General features: G+C 45.0%; 1 protein-coding gene across 1 annotated transcript in view; it reads right to left on the bottom strand.

The window, feature by feature from the left end:
- The window catches only part of DECR1 (2,4-dienoyl-CoA reductase 1), a 47144-nt gene that overhangs the window by 18086 nt on the left and 11403 nt on the right, over positions 1 to 17655 (bottom strand). The window contains exons 2-4 of the mRNA XM_072151549.1: positions 10706 to 10911; positions 9270 to 9327; positions 7956 to 8042 (exon numbers count right to left, since the gene is read on the bottom strand). Of these exons, the coding sequence (XP_072007650.1) occupies positions 7956 to 8042; positions 9270 to 9327; positions 10706 to 10911 (351 nt within the window). The remainder of the gene's footprint in view (positions 1 to 7955; positions 8043 to 9269; positions 9328 to 10705; positions 10912 to 17655) is intronic.

The raw sequence follows: 17655 nt of genomic DNA, 5'->3' as shown, positions 1-17655 counted from the left end.
AGGAGGTTATACCATCACTATAGACAGGGGCATCCTCTACACCTAGAGGAGAGGAGGTTATACCATCAGCAGAGACAGGGACATCCTCTACACCTAGAGGAGAGGAGATTCTACCATCACCATAGACAGGGGCATCCTCTACACCTAGAGGAGAGGAGGTTCTACCATCACCATAGACAGGGGCATCCTCTACACCTAGAGGAGAGGCGATTCTGCCATCACCATAGACAGGGGGCATCCTCTACACCTAGAGGAGAGGAGGTTTTACCATCACCATAGACAGGGGGCATCCTCTACACCTAGAGGAGAGGAGGTTATACCATCACTATAGACAGGGGCATCCTCTACACCTAGAGGAGAGGAGGTTATACCATCAGCAGAGACAGGGACATCCTCTACACCTAGAGGAGAGGAGGTTCTACCATCACCATAGACAGGGGGCATCCTCTACACCTAGAGGAGAGGAGGTTCTACCATCACCATAGACAGGGGGCATCCTCTACACCTAGAGGAGAGGAGGTTATACCATCACCATAGACAGGGGGCATCCTCTACACCTAGAGGAGAGGAGGTTATACCATCACTATAGACAGGGGCATCCTCTACACCTAGAGGAGAGGAGATTCTACCATCACCATAGACAGGGGCATCCTCTACACCTAGAGGAGAGGAGGTTCTACCATCACCATAGACAGGGGCATCCTCTACACCTAGAGGAGAGGAGGTTCTACCATCACCATAGACAGGGGCATCCTCTACACCTAGAGGAGAGGAGGTTTTACCATCACCATAGACAGGGGGCATCCTCTACACCTAGAGGAGAGGAGGTTATACCATCAGCAGAGACAGGGACATCCTCTACACCTAGAGGAGAGGAGGTTCTACCATCACCATAGACAGGGGGCATCCTCTACACCTAGAGGAGAGGAGGTTCTACCATCACCATAGACAGGGGGCATCCTCTACACCTAGAGGAGAGGAGGTTATACCATCAGCAGAGACAGGGACATCCTCTACACCTAGAGGAGAGGAGGTTCTACCATCACCATAGACAGGGGGCATCCTCTACACCTAGAGGAGAGGAGGTTCTACCATCACCATAGACAGGGGGCATCCTCTACACCTAGAGGAGAGGAGGTTATACCATCACTATAGACAGGGGCATCCTCTACACCTAGAGGAGAGGAGGTTATACCATCAGCAGAGACAGGGACATCCTCTACACCTAGAGGAGAGGAGATTCTACCATCACCATAGACAGGGGCATCCTCTACACCTAGAGGAGAGGAGGTTCTACCATCACCATAGACAGGGGCATCCTCTACACCTAGAGGAGAGGTGATTCTGCCATCACCATAGACAGGGGGCATCCTCTACACCTAGAGGAGAGGAGGTTTTACCATCACCATAGACAGGGGGCATCCTCTACACCTAGAGGAGAGGAGGTTATACCATCAGCAGAGACAGGGACATCCTCTACACCTAGAGGAGAGGAGGTTCTACCATCACCATAGACAGGGGGCATCCTCTACACCTAGAGGAGAGGAGGTTCTACCATCACCATAGACAGGGGGCATCCTCTACACCTAGAGGAGAGGAGGTTATACCATCACCATAGACAGGGGGCATCCTCTACACCTAGAGGAGAGGAGGTTATACCATCACTATAGACAGGGGCATCCTCTACACCTAGAGGAGAGGAGATTCTACCATCACCATAGACAGGGGCATCCTCTACACCTAGAGGAGAGGAGGTTCTACCATCACCATAGACAGGGGCATCCTCTACACCTAGAGGAGAGGTGGTTCTACCATCACCATAAACATGGGGCATCCTCTACACCTAGAGGAGAGGAGATTCTACCATCACCATAGACAGGAGGCATCCTCTACACCTAGAGGGGAGGTGATTCTACCATCACCATAGACAGGGGGCATCCTCTACACCTAGAGGAGAGGAGGTTCTATCATCACCATAGACAGGGGGCATCCTCTACACCTAGAGGAGAGGAGATTCTACCATCACCATAGACAGGGGACGTCCTCTACACCTAGAGGGGAGGTGATTCTACCATCACCATAGACAGGGGGCATCCTCTACACCTAGAGGAGAGGAGGTTCTATCATCACCATAGACAGGGGGCATCCTCTACACCTAGAGGAGAGGAGGTTATACCATCAGCAGAGACAGGGACATCCTCTACACCTAGAGGAGAGGAGGTTCTACCATCACCATAGACAGGGGGCATCCTCTACACCTAGAGGAGAGGAGGTTATACCATCACCATAGACAGGGGGCATCCTCTACACCTAGAGGAGAGGAGGTTATACCATCACTATAGACAGGGGCATCCTCTACACCTAGAGGAGAGGAGGTTATACCATCAGCAGAGACAGGGACATCCTCTACACCTAGAGGAGAGGAGATTCTACCATCACCATAGACAGGGGCATCCTCTACACCTAGAGGAGAGGAGGTTCTACCATCACCATAGACAGGGGCATCCTCTACACCTAGAGGAGAGGCGATTCTGCCATCACCATAGACAGGGGGCATCCTCTACACCTAGAGGAGAGGAGGTTATACCATCACTATAGACAGGGGGCATCCTCTACACCTAGAGGAGAGGAGGTTATACCATCACTATAGACAGGGGCATCCTCTACACCTAGAGGAGAGGAGGTTCTACCATCACCATAGACAGGGGCATCCTCTACACCTAGAGGAGAGGCGATTCTGCCATCACCATAGACAGGGGGCATCCTCTACACCTAGAGGAGAGGAGGTTATACCATCACTATAGACAGGGGGCATCCTCTACACCTAGAGGAGAGGAGGTTATACCATCCCCATAGAAAGGGGCATCCTCTACACCAGGAGGAGAGGCGATTCTACCATCACCATAGACAGGGGGCATCCTCTACACCTAGAGGAGAGGAGGTTCTACCATCACCATATGAGAAGAGATAAGGGTCCAGTTACTGTGTTGTAGTTAAAAAGTATATTTTTTACTTCGAGAAAGTCTTTCTCAACAAACAAAACAAAGTTCGGTCAGTAGACCTTCTTCAGACACAGTTTGCATACAATGATACTGTTCAAGAAAGCTTGTAGCTGTATGTAGAGCCTACAACAGTGGAAACGCAGCCTCAGCTGATTAGGAATATATATAATTAGGCAAACACCATTTTAAACTTTTAAAAACTTTCAGTCCATTATTTGATGAAAAGTAAATAATATACCGGATAACATCTGTACATCTTGAGCCTGTACATCCATTCCTAGAATACTTTGCTTACATAGGGGGAAAAGGCAGGTGCTGCACAATGATCATGCAAATCTCAAATTTGCAAAGAAAATATATAAATAGTAGTATGTAATTCTTCACCATTTCTCAGCTCTATGTTTTCAGGGTATTCTGTTGTAAAAGAAAGCTTTACAACGACTGTGAAGAGAAGCCCTAATGTTATACCCCTGGGAGTAAGACCCCCAAGAGAAGACCACATGGTTGTTATATTTACATTGTGGTATAGAATAGGGTGGATAACATACACTCCAATTCATGCACATAGATAGAAGGCACTGTGACAGCAGGATGAGAAAGTTCATTTGTGCTTTGTCACTATAGGCCGCTACAAGGTTTACTTTTCTAATTTTTTTTAAATTGAGTTATAGCAATATATACATAGCATCTCATAGTAGGACATCTGCAACTCATTTTTAAGGAAACCATCATGATAAACCAGGGACATTACTCATAGATCCAGGCACTGTGACTGTGGTAATCTTCTTATATTTGTTATCCGTGGCCTCCTTCCTTCTGAAATCAACTTTTAAAATTATGCTAATAACTCAGAAGGACTCTGTGGGAATACTTCCAACTCCCACTGTGTGAGGTTACATCAGGCGAGGGGAAGGCAGTAGGAGGGCGAGTGTAACAGCTTGTGAAGCCAGAGCTTGGAGAGGCTTTGGTAACACCCCTAAAGTCTTTGTGGCTCATTAGCATAAATGTTAAAGTTGATTTTAGAAGGAAGAAGCCCACAAATAACAAATATAAGAAGATTACCACAGTCCTGGTGCCTGGATCTATGAGTGAGTGTCCCTGTTTGATTATGCTTTATTTTGATGGTAGATTTCCTGTAATTTACTTTTGATACTTTACTTTTTACTTCCATACCCTGGGCCACGCATGATCACCTTTTGGTACCTGCAATAAATACTGAATGGAGCAGGAAGTGGATGACTCTGCTCATGGCATAGTGGCTGTACAACGTTACTGCAAGCTCCAGCCTCATATACCCCCCTCTCCCACTTCTTAACATCTAAAGGAGCTTTATTAAGAAGGATCATTTTATACCTGCTCTAGTTGGGCTCCAATATCGGATATGGTTAAAGCACATTAACACGAATACAATATTTCAGTGCAATTAACTAAAACATAATTATCTAAAACATAGACCATATTTAATGCAAATTACACTGTACATGAAACGTGTCTGTGCTTGAAAGAAAAGCCTGGTCCTAGGGTCACATCCTGAGTAGGGGAGAGCAGTCACATGCAATAGATGGGAGACATTTAGCTGGGATTCTTCCTAAATAGCCCCCGTCACACTTCAAACAGAGCAGAGAAAGCATCTTAATGAGAAAGTTGCCCATTTGCTTTCATCAGTTATCCAGGAAAGTCACTAATGGGCCAATGTAAATGCTGCGGGAGCTGTCATACAGGGATGTATTAGGAGAAGAGGCCATGTCAGGAGGACACAAGCTGAAGAGAGACCCGCGAGTGAGAAGATAGATCCGCCATCAATTCAGCCCCAGCGGGGGATAAAGTGCCTGCGTGAGCTCAGAAATACTCCATGTGGAGACCCCACAGATGGAAGTCTTCATGGTCTTTCCAAAAACATTAGAAAATGCTAAGAAAATCCTGTAACAAAAAGGGAAAATCCTACTGCAGCAACGGATCATTTTTTTCCTTAAAATATTGATTTAAAAGAAATCAAAAGTAACATTGCCACCTCATGTAGATTAGTAGACACAATATGAATGCTGCATATGCTGGAAGGGTAAAAAGGGATAGCATATGAAGTGTATGGACGCATACATCTGAGCATCTATAGTTAGTATGGATGAAGATAGATGGGGCCTAGCATCGCAGAAGGTCAGGGTATAAAATGGAACCATTGAAGGGTAACCTCAAGCGGGGGCACTGACCATATAACCCACTGGGGGAAATCTCAGTGGGCCGACTAGTCTGGGTCCGGTCCAAAAATAATAAACCATGTACTCACCTTTCCAACGCTCCCCCGCTGCTCCTACTGGCTGGCTCTATGCTGGGATGGGGGAGGACTGGCCGGCTCTATGCTGGGATGGGGGAGGACTGGCCGGCTCTATGCTGGGATGGGGGAGGACTGGCCGGCTCTATGCTGGGATGGGGGAGGACTGGCCGGCTCTATGCTGGGATGGGGGAGGACTGGCCGGCTCTATGCTGGGATGGGGGAGGACTGGCCGGCTCTATGCTGGGATGGGGGAGGACTGGCCGGCTCTATGCTGGGATGGGGGAGGACTGGCCGGCTCTATGCTGGGATGGGGGAGGACTGGCCGGCTCTATGCTGGGATGGGGGAGGACTGGCCGGCTCTATACTGTATAAGGGGACAGTTCCAGAGAACATGACAAAATTTGACAATTGGCTCTGGACAGAGTAATGCATAACAGAGAGTTGGGTCAGTGTTGAGATGTAGGATCTTCTGGCAGTTAAAAAAAAAAAAAAAAAAAAAAAAAAAAAAAAGTCTTTACTCGGGCTTCAGGTCCAAAGAAAAGGCTTGCATTTATTTACACAAAAAAATAAATAAGTAAACAGAACATAGCAAGAACAAAAATGCAGATAATTCAGGGGTCAGGTTGCAGCTCCCCTGTGGTCAGATCAGACACTCTGACCTAGAGACCATCCATGTACACACAGGTGTCATTAAATACCCAACTATTTACCTTGAGTCTTAAAGGGATAACCCCCTGGGTTACACCTTTAACAGCAAACATCACAAGATACATTTCTTACATAAATAATATATAAAACATCACAATACAGTATCATACACAATATAAAAATAAAGGGGAGTTTACAATGTACACAAGTAACCAAAGTAGTAACCTGGCAGTAATCAGGAACAGGCTATATAACCCCAGCTCACCCTCTGCTCAGGTTTTGCACACACAGGTAAGATCAGGTAAGGGTGATGGCACACGTGGCATTTTGAACGCGTGTTTGGACCGTTTTTAAGCAGTCCGTTTAAAAACGCATGCGTTTTTTTGAAAACGCATACGTTTTTGACAGGTTTGACCAATTATCTTAATTGAAACTGGTCAAAAACATTTTTTGACGGACTGCTTAAAAATGGGCCAAAAACGCGCTCAAAACGCCATGTGTGCCATCACCCTAATGCTGAGTGGTGACTGCTGAACTAGTTTGTCTGTTGAAACAATAGTCGTCAGAGACAAAGGTTTGCTGGCCAGCAGGAGGAGAGAAAGAAGAAAAAGTACAGACACACAGACAAACGGTTCACTCTTCACCCAGTCAGTCAGCTGTTTATGGACTGTGCAATCATAGTGTGTGGAACTTATAGTAATCCAGTGTCAGAATTTCTTCTGCAGCATATTATGGGGGGCTTGAGCAATCTTTTTTGGTACATACCGACCCCCGGGGGCCCGAGACCTTCAGAAGGCAGACATGGAAGGCTCCTGGGAAGTAATTGAGCTGCTAGGGCGTGACTCAGCTGCATATACTGGAAGTTCATACTGGGCACCTCATATTCCTCTGCAGGACCTCAAAAGAGCATCGCTTACCATGAACCAACATGTCACTAAACATGTTAACCCCAAGGGACCACCAGTGGTTTGTCCCCACAGGTGCCTCTAGTTTAGGGAAACAGGTATTGTACCATAACAAAGTAGAAAATGTATGCATGCACAGTTACATTGGTCTTGGCAAAAAGTGAGGGACAATGAACAACTCCCATAATTGAGAGGCAGAGGTCCGGACTCGGCTCCATCTTGCCCAGCCCAGCCTGAAATTACTACCAGGCTGTGAGCAAGCCTTCCAGACTGCTGAACCTGCTACTGACGTTTGCCCATTTCCTGCTGTGGAAGTTCCAATAAAGAACTGCGAGTTGATTTGCACAACGTGCCTGCGTGTGATCCCTGGATGAGGCTGCTTCACCATCACGGGCTCCCCACCCTTCATCACCCAGGGATTCTCATATACATCTCAGGGGTTGCCCCAGGGAGAAACCACTGCATCAGCCTCTCCCTCCACTTTTCTTGCAAACACCACCTGCTGGATACCTGCCAGGCTGTAGGCCCATCCTCTGGTCCCAATATCAAGCACCGTGACCATAGTGTGCCCAAGGCCGCAAAAGCCACTCTGGTATTCTGGGCCACGGCTGTCTGCAGCCAACTGAAGAAAGGCCTGGCCACGGTGGGAGATGTTGACTTCCCTTCATCAGCAAGGGCATTGAAGATGAAACATGACAACGAAGGAGTGGACTCGTAAGAAGCATTTCAAGGTCCTGGAGTAGCCTGGCCAGTCTCCAGATCTTAACCCCATACAAAACCTTTGGAGGGAGATGAAATTTTGTGTTGCCCAGCGACAGCCCCAAAACATCACTGCTCTAGAAGAGATCTACATGGAAGAATGGGTCAACATACCAGCAACAGTGTGTGCCAACCTTGTGAAGACACAAAAACATGTGATTTTAAGGATTTGTTTTCTCATTTTGTCTCTTAGTTGAGGTCTACCTATGAATTTTCAAGGTGCTCCAAACATACGACATTTTTTTGGTGAATCCTGCATAAGTTATTTAGATTGACTAAAGTTGAAGGGAACACCCTTCCCACCCAAATTCCAGATACACACATGGCAGTACATATGTACGTCTGAAGAGGTTATAAAAATGCACTCACACTTGGATGTCCGGCCACTTGAATGCCTTCTGCAACAGCTTTCTTTACAGACTCTGGGTCACGGACATCACACTGCACAGCGTGAACCTACAAGACATCAGAAGATTGTACAATAATGTCAGGTGATCTCCTTGCCTGTACAGTTTAACTTAAGTTATGTACATTATATTGTGATGCAATGCACTCCGTACTGTAATATAAGCATCTGACGTGAATATACACAGGCTTGAAGCCAACCTCCACTTGTGATGTAATTTCACACCTTTTAATCTGTACAGACAATATATTATTTACGGTTCTGATCTCCGTAGAGAGTGTGTTCAACATCTACATCAGGAAAGCTCCTATATCTGCACATATATGCTGTCCAGAGACTTCAACAGTCAGGAGCAGAGAGTACCTTAAAGGGGTTTGCAGATGAAAGAAAGTTCTCAAATGTTAATCCTCTAGTGATGTTCACACAATAAAGATCATTTTAACCTTTTACTTCACAATTTTATTCAGTTTATTTGCAGTTTTTGTTCTGACACTTCATGATCCCTCTGTGCTATGAGATGCTGTTTGCTGACAGTGTGCTTAAATTATCAGGGGACAGGTTTATCTACACTTTTATCTAGCTTTTGAACAGTCTACTAGTATCTGACACATAGAAAAAGAGAGAGGAGACAGATATGAGACACAATGGCACACTAAGTCTGCTGCCTCACCTATAAAACACACAGTCAGCCCTGCTATGCCTCCCTCCCCTCAGATCCAGATTTTATCTGGTCTGTAGTGCTGCTGCTGGACAGGAGGTTCCCGTCTGTAGTGCTCTCAGCCTTCTGCCCGTACAAGAGAAGCCAGAGGAATCTCCCCGACCATAGTCAGGTGTTTATGGTCGCATCCAGAGACAGCCAGAATGTAAAACACCAGGGCTGATATAGACAGGTTGGAATTATATCTGTGAAATGCTGTATTTTTGTTAATAAAAATGAGTTAGAGAATGTGTTATTTTGTTATCCCGAGTATATTTAAGAATCTTGCATTCGTGGAAATACCCCTTCAAACAAACTTTAGACAAAAATAAAAGTGACCAACGTTAACCGCCATTAATCATGTTCTAATAGAAGATATAACTTGTTAGGATGATACTATTCTCGTGGTTTGTATCTCTTAAGTATAGAAATCACATAAACCTATATGAATGCAGGATATATATATATATATATATATATATATATATATATTAGTCAATAGATATAATATTACACACAATTCTCTATGTGCATGTGTACAGAAAATCTACAATGTGAAAAGCATCCTGCTAAAAATTACCTTATTTCCAGTTTCTGAAGTTATTTGAGCTGCAGTTTCTTTTAAAACATCCAATTTCCTGAAAAAATAAATATTAAAAAACAAATTGTCATATTTTGTAACTGGGCAAGTCTGTCTGTCTGTCTAGGGTTTATCACAGCCCAAAAATCACTAAAATACCCCCAAAAGACCACACAAATTCCCACAATCCCTATAAAACTACAGCAGTCTCTCTGCTTACCAGAAACATAGGGCCACAGGGCTGTGACATTACAACGCAACTTTAACTTTCCTGACAGAATCCTCTGTGTATTCCCAGGGGTTGGGCTTTGGTTTGGATCCATTTCAAAAAACAACATGTGACTTGTCTGTGCTGCAGGCTCCTAAGCTCTCAGCCCCCACCTTTGTGCTCCTGTACAGCTCCTCCCTCCCGCTCCTTCACAGAGCTCACAGCCTGTACAGGAGCACAAAGGTGGGGGATGAGAGCTGAGGAGTCTACAACACAGACAAGTCACATGTAGTTTTTTTAAATGCATTCAAGCCAAAGCCAACCCCTAGGACTAAAAAAAGGATTCCGTCAGGTAAGTTATAACACACAATTATATTGTAATGCAAATGCTTAGAGAAGGCGGAACAACATATTTGCACTGCAGATGTAATGGGCTTCTGTAACCTGTCTTTAGTAAAAATGATATAGGTTCCCTTTAACAGGTGTATAAATAATAAAAAAAAAAAATTGACAAAACTACTTTGATTACTTCATAGATTACGGTGCTTAAACAGACCCCAAATACAAGCCACAGTAACTTTAGAAGGCTATGCTCAGTTGCTAGTTTTCAGCATATACGTTGAACATGTCCATAGCCTTATACTGGCAGATGGGGGCATCTTTTTGCCTCCGTCTGCTCAGGATATGCCACATCCAACAGGAAACACTGGATGGGAAAACACAGTAATCTGCACTATATCATCCTGCTTGCTTCTGGACAACGCAGGATACACTCAGTGGAAGCCATTAGAGGCTACGAGGAATGGATACCATTGTATTGCATCCTTCCCCCGGACTCTGCTGACCGTACACTATGGGTGGTCCCTTGGTAATGTTACTGTACAAAAATAAACATCAGCAGGAGCAAATGACTGGCTGCTGCCGATGTTTCCTCCTCCTCCCACTTTCAGGGGGAGGAGCAAACTGGAGGATCTATCCCAATGTACCGGTGGGATATGCAGTTGCCCTCTTTAGTAAGTATACGTCAGGTATCTTCCCGACTTACAACGGAGGACAGAAAAGCTTTACCTGATGGAGACAGTTTTATTACATGGGCAGATCACTTTTACCTCCAGTTCTTCCACAACACAGTGGGATACAGCGTTCAGAAACTGGCTATATAATGTGTGTCAAAATACATTTCCCCAGTACTGTGGTCTGTCCTGGACAATAAATAAATGTAAGTTACCTGCTGGCTATAACACATTCAGCCCCCAATTTGGACAGGGCTGTGGTCATCCCCTTCCCTAGGCCGGTGCCGCCTCCTGTGATAAAGGCCACCTTTCCTTTGAATGTATCAGGCGGTAACATAACATTCTGGAACACCGGGAAGAATTTGGCTTCAGGGTCGTCCTTGTTGTCACTTGATAAAGTTGGCGTTCCATGGCTAAATACCTGACGGCACAAAATCATCCAGTGATTAGTACAGAGCAAACACAGGAATCCCCGGGGGACACAAAATAATAGGAGACTTATCACTTCTTTACCATAAAGCGATAACATTGTCCTAGAATTAATAAAGAGGCAGCCCAGAGCGAGCGCCACCTCATTGTCATTCCAGGAGAGTCAAAGGGTTTTTTTTTAATTTCTCTCTCAAATCACTATTGTATTGTTAATAGACTCCTCCGCACTCCTCCTCCTCCTCAGCTTTTACACTCCAATGCTGAAGTTTCGGACTTTAAATTCAAAATGTCATTTTATTTTAATTGAAAATGCAAAGTAGGCAATACATCAAACAGGTTTATTCAAATAGGAGCATAAGGAGTATCTGTAGCCAAAACCCAGGGGGCCATCCAAAAATCGGAAAACATTGGAACGTAGAAAGCAACTTGCACAAAGTGAACTGTATCAGTTCAAAAAAATTAAAAAAAAGTTTTTCAGTTCATGTTAAATACATTGAAAAAAAAAACTTGATGCATTAAAAGTTGTCACTAAACTTTATACACTCACCGGCCACTTTATTAGGTACACCATGCTAGTAACGGGTTGGACCCCCTTTTGCCTTCAGAACTGCCTCAATTCTTCGTGGCATAGATTCAACAAGGTGCTGGAAGCATTCCTCAGAGATTTTGGTCCATATTGACATGATGGCATCACACAGTTGCCGCAGATTTGTCGGCTGCACATCCATGATGCGAATCTCCCGTTCCACCACATCCCAAAGATGCTCTATTGGATTGAGATCTGGTGACTGTGGAGGCCATTTGTGTACAGTGACCTCATTGTCATGTTCAAGAAACCAGTCTGAGATGATTCCAGCTTTATGACATGGCGCATTATCCTGCTGAAAGTAGCCATCAGATGTTGGGTACATTGTGGTCATAAAGGGATGGACATGGTCAGCTACAATACTCAGGTAGGCTGTGGCATTGCTCAATTGGTACCAAGGGGCCCAAAGAGTGGCAAGAAAATATTCCCCACACCATGACACCACCACCACCAGCCTGAACAGTTGATACAAGGCAGGATGGATCCATGCTTTCATGTTGTTGACGCCAAATTCTGACCCTACCATCCGAATGTCGCAGCAGAAATCGAAACTCATCAGACCAGGCAACGTTTTTCCAATCTTCTACTGTCCAATTTTCGATGAGCTTGTGCAAATTGTAGCCTTCTGCTGCTGTAGCTCATCTGCCTCAAAGTTCGACGTACTGTGCGTTCAGAGATGCTCTTCTGCCTACCTTGGTTGTAACGGGTGGCAATTTGAGTCACTGTTGCCTTTCTATCAGCTCGAACCAGTCTGCCCATTCTCCTCTGACCTGTGGCATCAACAAGGCATTTCCGCCCACAGAACTGCCGCTCACTGGATGTTTTTTCTTTTTCGGACCATTCTCTGTAAACCCTAGAGATGGTTGTGCGTGAAAATCCCAGTAGATCAGCAGTTTCTGAAATACTCAGACCAGCCCTTCTGGCACCAACAACCATGCCACGTTCAAAGGCCTCAAATCACCTTTCTTCCCCATAGTGAGGCTCGGTTTGAACTGCAGGATATTGTCTTGACCATGTCTATATGCCTAAATGCACTGAGTTGCCGCCATGTGATTGGCTGATTAGAAATTAAGTGTTAACGAGCAGTTGGACAGGTGTACCTAATAAAGTGGCTGGTGAGTGTATATCTATATAATAAGTGAGCATCCACCAATCAGCAAAGTTTCCCCAATCCTGTGGATACAGGATAATCCGTAGTAACTGGACAACCGCTTTAAAGGAAATGCATTCCTGATGGTAGCTTAACTTTTTTTTTTCCAGGTGATCCTGGCATGTTAAGATTAAAGGAATTCTACCATTTGCTTTTATGCATTAAGAACCAAACATACCATGAGAATGCTGTAGCTACACTGATGCAGAAACATATCTTGTATAATCCCTGAACCGAGTAGTTTTGCTGAAAAAAAACAATTATAAAAATTATGATCATGAGGCTCTTTCGCTCCTGCGGCTGCCCGGACACTCTCTTACCCCAATGATGCACTGCTTCAGCCTTGTCCTGACAAGCATAGGCCGAGAATATGTCATCACTGTGTTGTCACTGACAGGCAGAAGTAATCAACTGCTGCATACACAGGACTTGTGTATGTGTTTTAAGAGGCTGCTAACTAGTGTTAATTGCTGCAGAGATACACCATGAGTATACACTGATTAAGGGGATTTACTCTCCCAAAAATGACTTCGTAGTAGTAGCCCCAACAAGCAATTTTTAACATTTTTTTTGGAGTGAATTCTAGAAAAAAAATTCTTTTATTAGGTGAATATTAATAAAGGTTAAGTTTTAGGCCTGACAGATAAGGCTTTTTCTGTCTTAGGACAGTTTGTAAATAAAGACACAGCCACCTAACATACAATACAATAATACTTTATTGATCCCCTGGGGCGAAAGATTTTTTTTAAAATAGTGATCCAGCAGTTGTTACACACAGAGACCAGCTTACCATTACAGTTACATACTTGCACAATGAGAGGAGCATTTACGCACGTTGCTAGTTACAGGACAACAAACTGCTACAGGACAGTACAGGTTAACAAGACCAATAAACCACTGTTCACACTAGAAAACAAATGGTAGATTACAAGCGCCAGGATCAAGATTAAGAGGATTGCATGCGAGTATGCGTTGGTGATTCCTGTTTTTAAGTTGTAGATTTCCTTTAAGTTATCCCCTAAGGCAGTGGTGGCGAACCTATGGCACTGGTGCCAGAGGCGGCACTCGGAGCCCTCTCTGTGGGCACCCAGGCCATCACCCAAGCATAAGGTTCACCAGACAGGACTCAAAGAATCTTCCTACAATGATGGGCGAATTTGCCCTCCTCCCTTGAAATGCATCGGTGTCTTTATGAGGCAGAACGATTTAAAGTTGTTAAAGAACAAGGAGAAATAAATTACTGCTTAAATTGCTGTGCTGGCACTTTACAATAAATAAGTGGCTTTTGGTTGAAGTTTGGGCACTCAGGCTCTAAAAGGTTCGCCATCACTGCCCTAAGGGATAACAAAGTTAGAAGTAAGTGTTAGGCTAAATTCACACTGCCGTGAGCCCGCCGCACCGTAGCACAGCGGGCACGCGGCAGCGCGGGGAGAGGAGGAGGAGGAGGTGAGCGCAGCTCACCCCCGCCCCTCTCCATAGGAATTAATGGCGCACAGCGCCGTAATACGGGGAGAGATAGGACATGTCCTATCTTTCCCCGGGCTACGGAGCGGTACGGTGTCGCACGTGTGCTTCACCGTACCGCTCCCGTACAGGGCCGTGAGCCCATAGAAGTGTATGGGGGACGTACATCGGCCGTATATACGTCGGCCGTATGTACGTCCCCCATACTGTAGTGTGAATGTAGCCTTAGACTGCTGGAGCCATGGAACGATCATGAACACAGGACCCCCAGCGAGTACAGAGATCCCATTCTCACTAACGGGTGGAGCTGCAAGACAAGCATACATCCTACCACACAGTCTATAGGAGTGGTCAGGGATATCTGTAATTTAAAAAAAAAACTGAATAGTTTTGGCTCATACCGTCGCTCCACCTAATAGTGAGAACGCAATAACTGTTCTCCAGCTCACGGGAGCCGCAGCAGTGGGAATCCTAGTGACCACCTTGTTATGCCCTATCCTGGGGGTAACAAAAACTTGGGACAAATCCTCAGCAGTGACATGCACTGCCTCTAAGGAACATATGTCCTTGCACTAGGACGTGAATGAAAGTCCAATGATAGGTCATAGGGCATCATTATTGTCCGCGTCTTGCGGCCAGTAATTGATCAGACAGGTCTTATATGTAATTCTGTGGTATCGCTTACAAGCGCGCTGTTCTTGGTTCTGGGGAATTAAAAGCCATTACATGTCCTACCCCCCCCAAAAAAAGCAAAAAGTTCTCACACATGGAAGTGCAGATGTCATACTGGAGGAAGAGAATTAATACATTCCATGGAAAAGGTCACCTGTGTTGTTCGGGATCTTCATCTCCAGTGACATCTGGCTTTAATTATTTTAAAAAAATTTATATGGTATATATATTAATGAAATATAAAAATAGCATTTATTCATTTATTTTCATCAATGTCAGGAGACAGTTTAGACTGGGGGTGAATTGGACAGCTTTATGGACACGGAGGTCATAATATACGTCAAAATCAAAACTGCAATCTGTTCAGATTCAGGGAGGATTGTTTGCTGGGTCTCTAAAAATTCATTATGACCATTAGTAATCTAGTATCCAAAGCCTCAGGGATTGAGACCAGTACAATTGGTACCATACTAACCCCCAAACGCCACACAATTTGAGCGTCATGGGTAATGCAGAATAATTTGAATTTGTCATACATAGAAATATGAAATTTAATATATGAAGAGTGGTCTACTAGAAGAAAAACAGACTGTAGATTTGGCTACAGAACCTGCCCTTGGGGGTAAAAATTAAAGGAACTCTACCACCAGGATGAAGGATTGTATACTAAGCACAATGACAGGATCTGCTCTTCTTTTAGCTTCTTAAAACCTTATTTTTACAATAAAAAAAAGTTTGGAAAATTATTCAAACAAACGTGGGGCTCCAGGCACCATAGATGTCATTGGAGCCTGGAACCCCTCAGGCTCATTTCGATAATTTTAAAAAACCTTTGTATCATAAAAATAAGGTCCTAAGAATCTACAAGAAGAGCTGATCCTGGCAGGGGCACACACCAGTAGGTGGTAGATGTCCTTTAAGGTTACACAGAAGAAGGGTCTGAGCTGCTAAGTCTAAAAAGCCAGGTCTGTAGTTTGTATTCACGTAGGAGGTATGAATTTATTAAGGTTAGGTTCACATTTCATTTCGAGTTTATACTCAACGTATCCATAAACTTATACTGTACTGGAATAAGTAGGCATCATTTTTGCCTCCATCTACCCAGGTTACATTGTATACTGTGGAAAAAGCTGGAGACCCCCAGAGCAGCCAATAGCCCTGGAGACCCCCAGAGCAGCCAATAGCCCTGGAGACCCCCAGAGCAGCCAATAGCCCTGGAGACCCCCAGAGCAGCCAATAGCCCTGGAGACCCCCAGAGCAGCCAATAGCCCTGGAGACCCCCAGAGCAGCCAATAGCCCTGGAGACCCCCAGAGCAGCCAATAGCCCTGGAGACCCCCAGAGCAGCCAATAGCCCTGGAGACCCCCAGAGCAGCCAATAGCCCTGGAGACCCCCAGAGCAGCCAATAGCCCTGGAGACCCCCAGAGCAGCCAATAGCCCTGGAGACCCCCAGAGCAGCCAATAGCCCTGGAGACCCCCAGAGCAGCCAATAGCCCTGGAGACCCCCAGAGCAGCCAATAGCCCTGGAGACCCCCAGAGCAGCCAATAGCCCTGGAGACCCCAAAGCAGCCAATAGCCCTGGAGACCCCAGAGCAGCCAATAACATGTCCTGCACTGGTTGCATGGGCCGGCATCAGGAAGTGGAGCAGAGCTGTGCCAGGACCAGGAGAGGACATGAGAGCAATACAGTAAGTACTAACCACTTCAGGGTTTGCTTCCTGCTCCTGGGGCTGTTTTTCTCAGCGTCCTCCTGGCAAATACAACTAGTGTCAGCCTACCTGCCACATTATAAGACCATGTACAATATTTCATTGCGAATGTTGCTCCCAAATGTGAAAAAAAAAAAAAAAAGTATAAATATGTAGCTGCCTCCAAGTAGTACAAGACATGGCAGATATAAATCTGAGTATAACCTGTGTCCTCACAACATAATACACTAATCCCCCCCTATATGTATACAAGCAAGGCATGCCAACAGTGGACAGAAGACACCCCTGCAAGGTGAATTTGTGAACGGCGCGAGGCGATGAAGCGTTTAATTAAAATCTTACTCTTACCTTAAGGACATGTTTGTTAGTAATTTGATGTCCTTGAAATGATAACGGCATACATAGCGAAATAATGCTGAGCCAGCCAGACAGCGCCAGCAATCGTCGCTCATCCCCGCACACCCGTTATATAGATAACCCAACAATGTCAGAAGTCAGCGAGAAACTCATTTATAAGCCAAGAAACGGGAAGAAGAAGGAATAAAAATCGCTGAATATTTCAGAAATTTAGTAATAAATAAACCAAAAGATAAAACACTAATACAGCTATAAGTCACTGTAAATACACTGCAAGACCCATAAACATTACACTGATATATTTTGGAATTACATTTACTGTACAGCAATCACCTATTGTGCCGAAATTCTGCTTCTATGTGTAAAAGGATGTGTTTGGCAACTTTGCTGCTTTGATGGATACAAAAAATATTGGGGGGGGGGGGGGGGAGAGATTTATTAAAGGGAATCTACCACCAGGATGACGGATTGTAAACTAAGCACACTTACATGCAGGTGTGCGCCCCCTCTGGCAGGATCCACTCTTCTTTAAGGCTCTTATACCCTTATTTTTACAAAAAAAGGGCTCTAAAATCTATGCCAATTCATTTGCATAATTTTTTATAAGCCCTTTTTTGCAAATACAAGGACATAAGAAGTGAAAAGAAGAGCAGATCCAGCCAGAGGGGGTGCACTCCTGCATGTAGGTGTGCTTAGTTTACAATCCCTCGTCCTGGTGGTAGATTTCCTTTAAAGCGCATCTACCACCAGGATGAAGGAACCCGAGGGCTCAAGGCTCCATAGCTGTTAATGGAGCCTG

This window comes from Engystomops pustulosus, chromosome 5 (assembly GCF_040894005.1).
Source record: "Engystomops pustulosus chromosome 5, aEngPut4.maternal, whole genome shotgun sequence".
NCBI lineage: Eukaryota > Metazoa > Chordata > Amphibia > Anura > Leptodactylidae > Engystomops > Engystomops pustulosus.
This window is presented reverse-complemented; position numbering and strand designations above follow the sequence as displayed.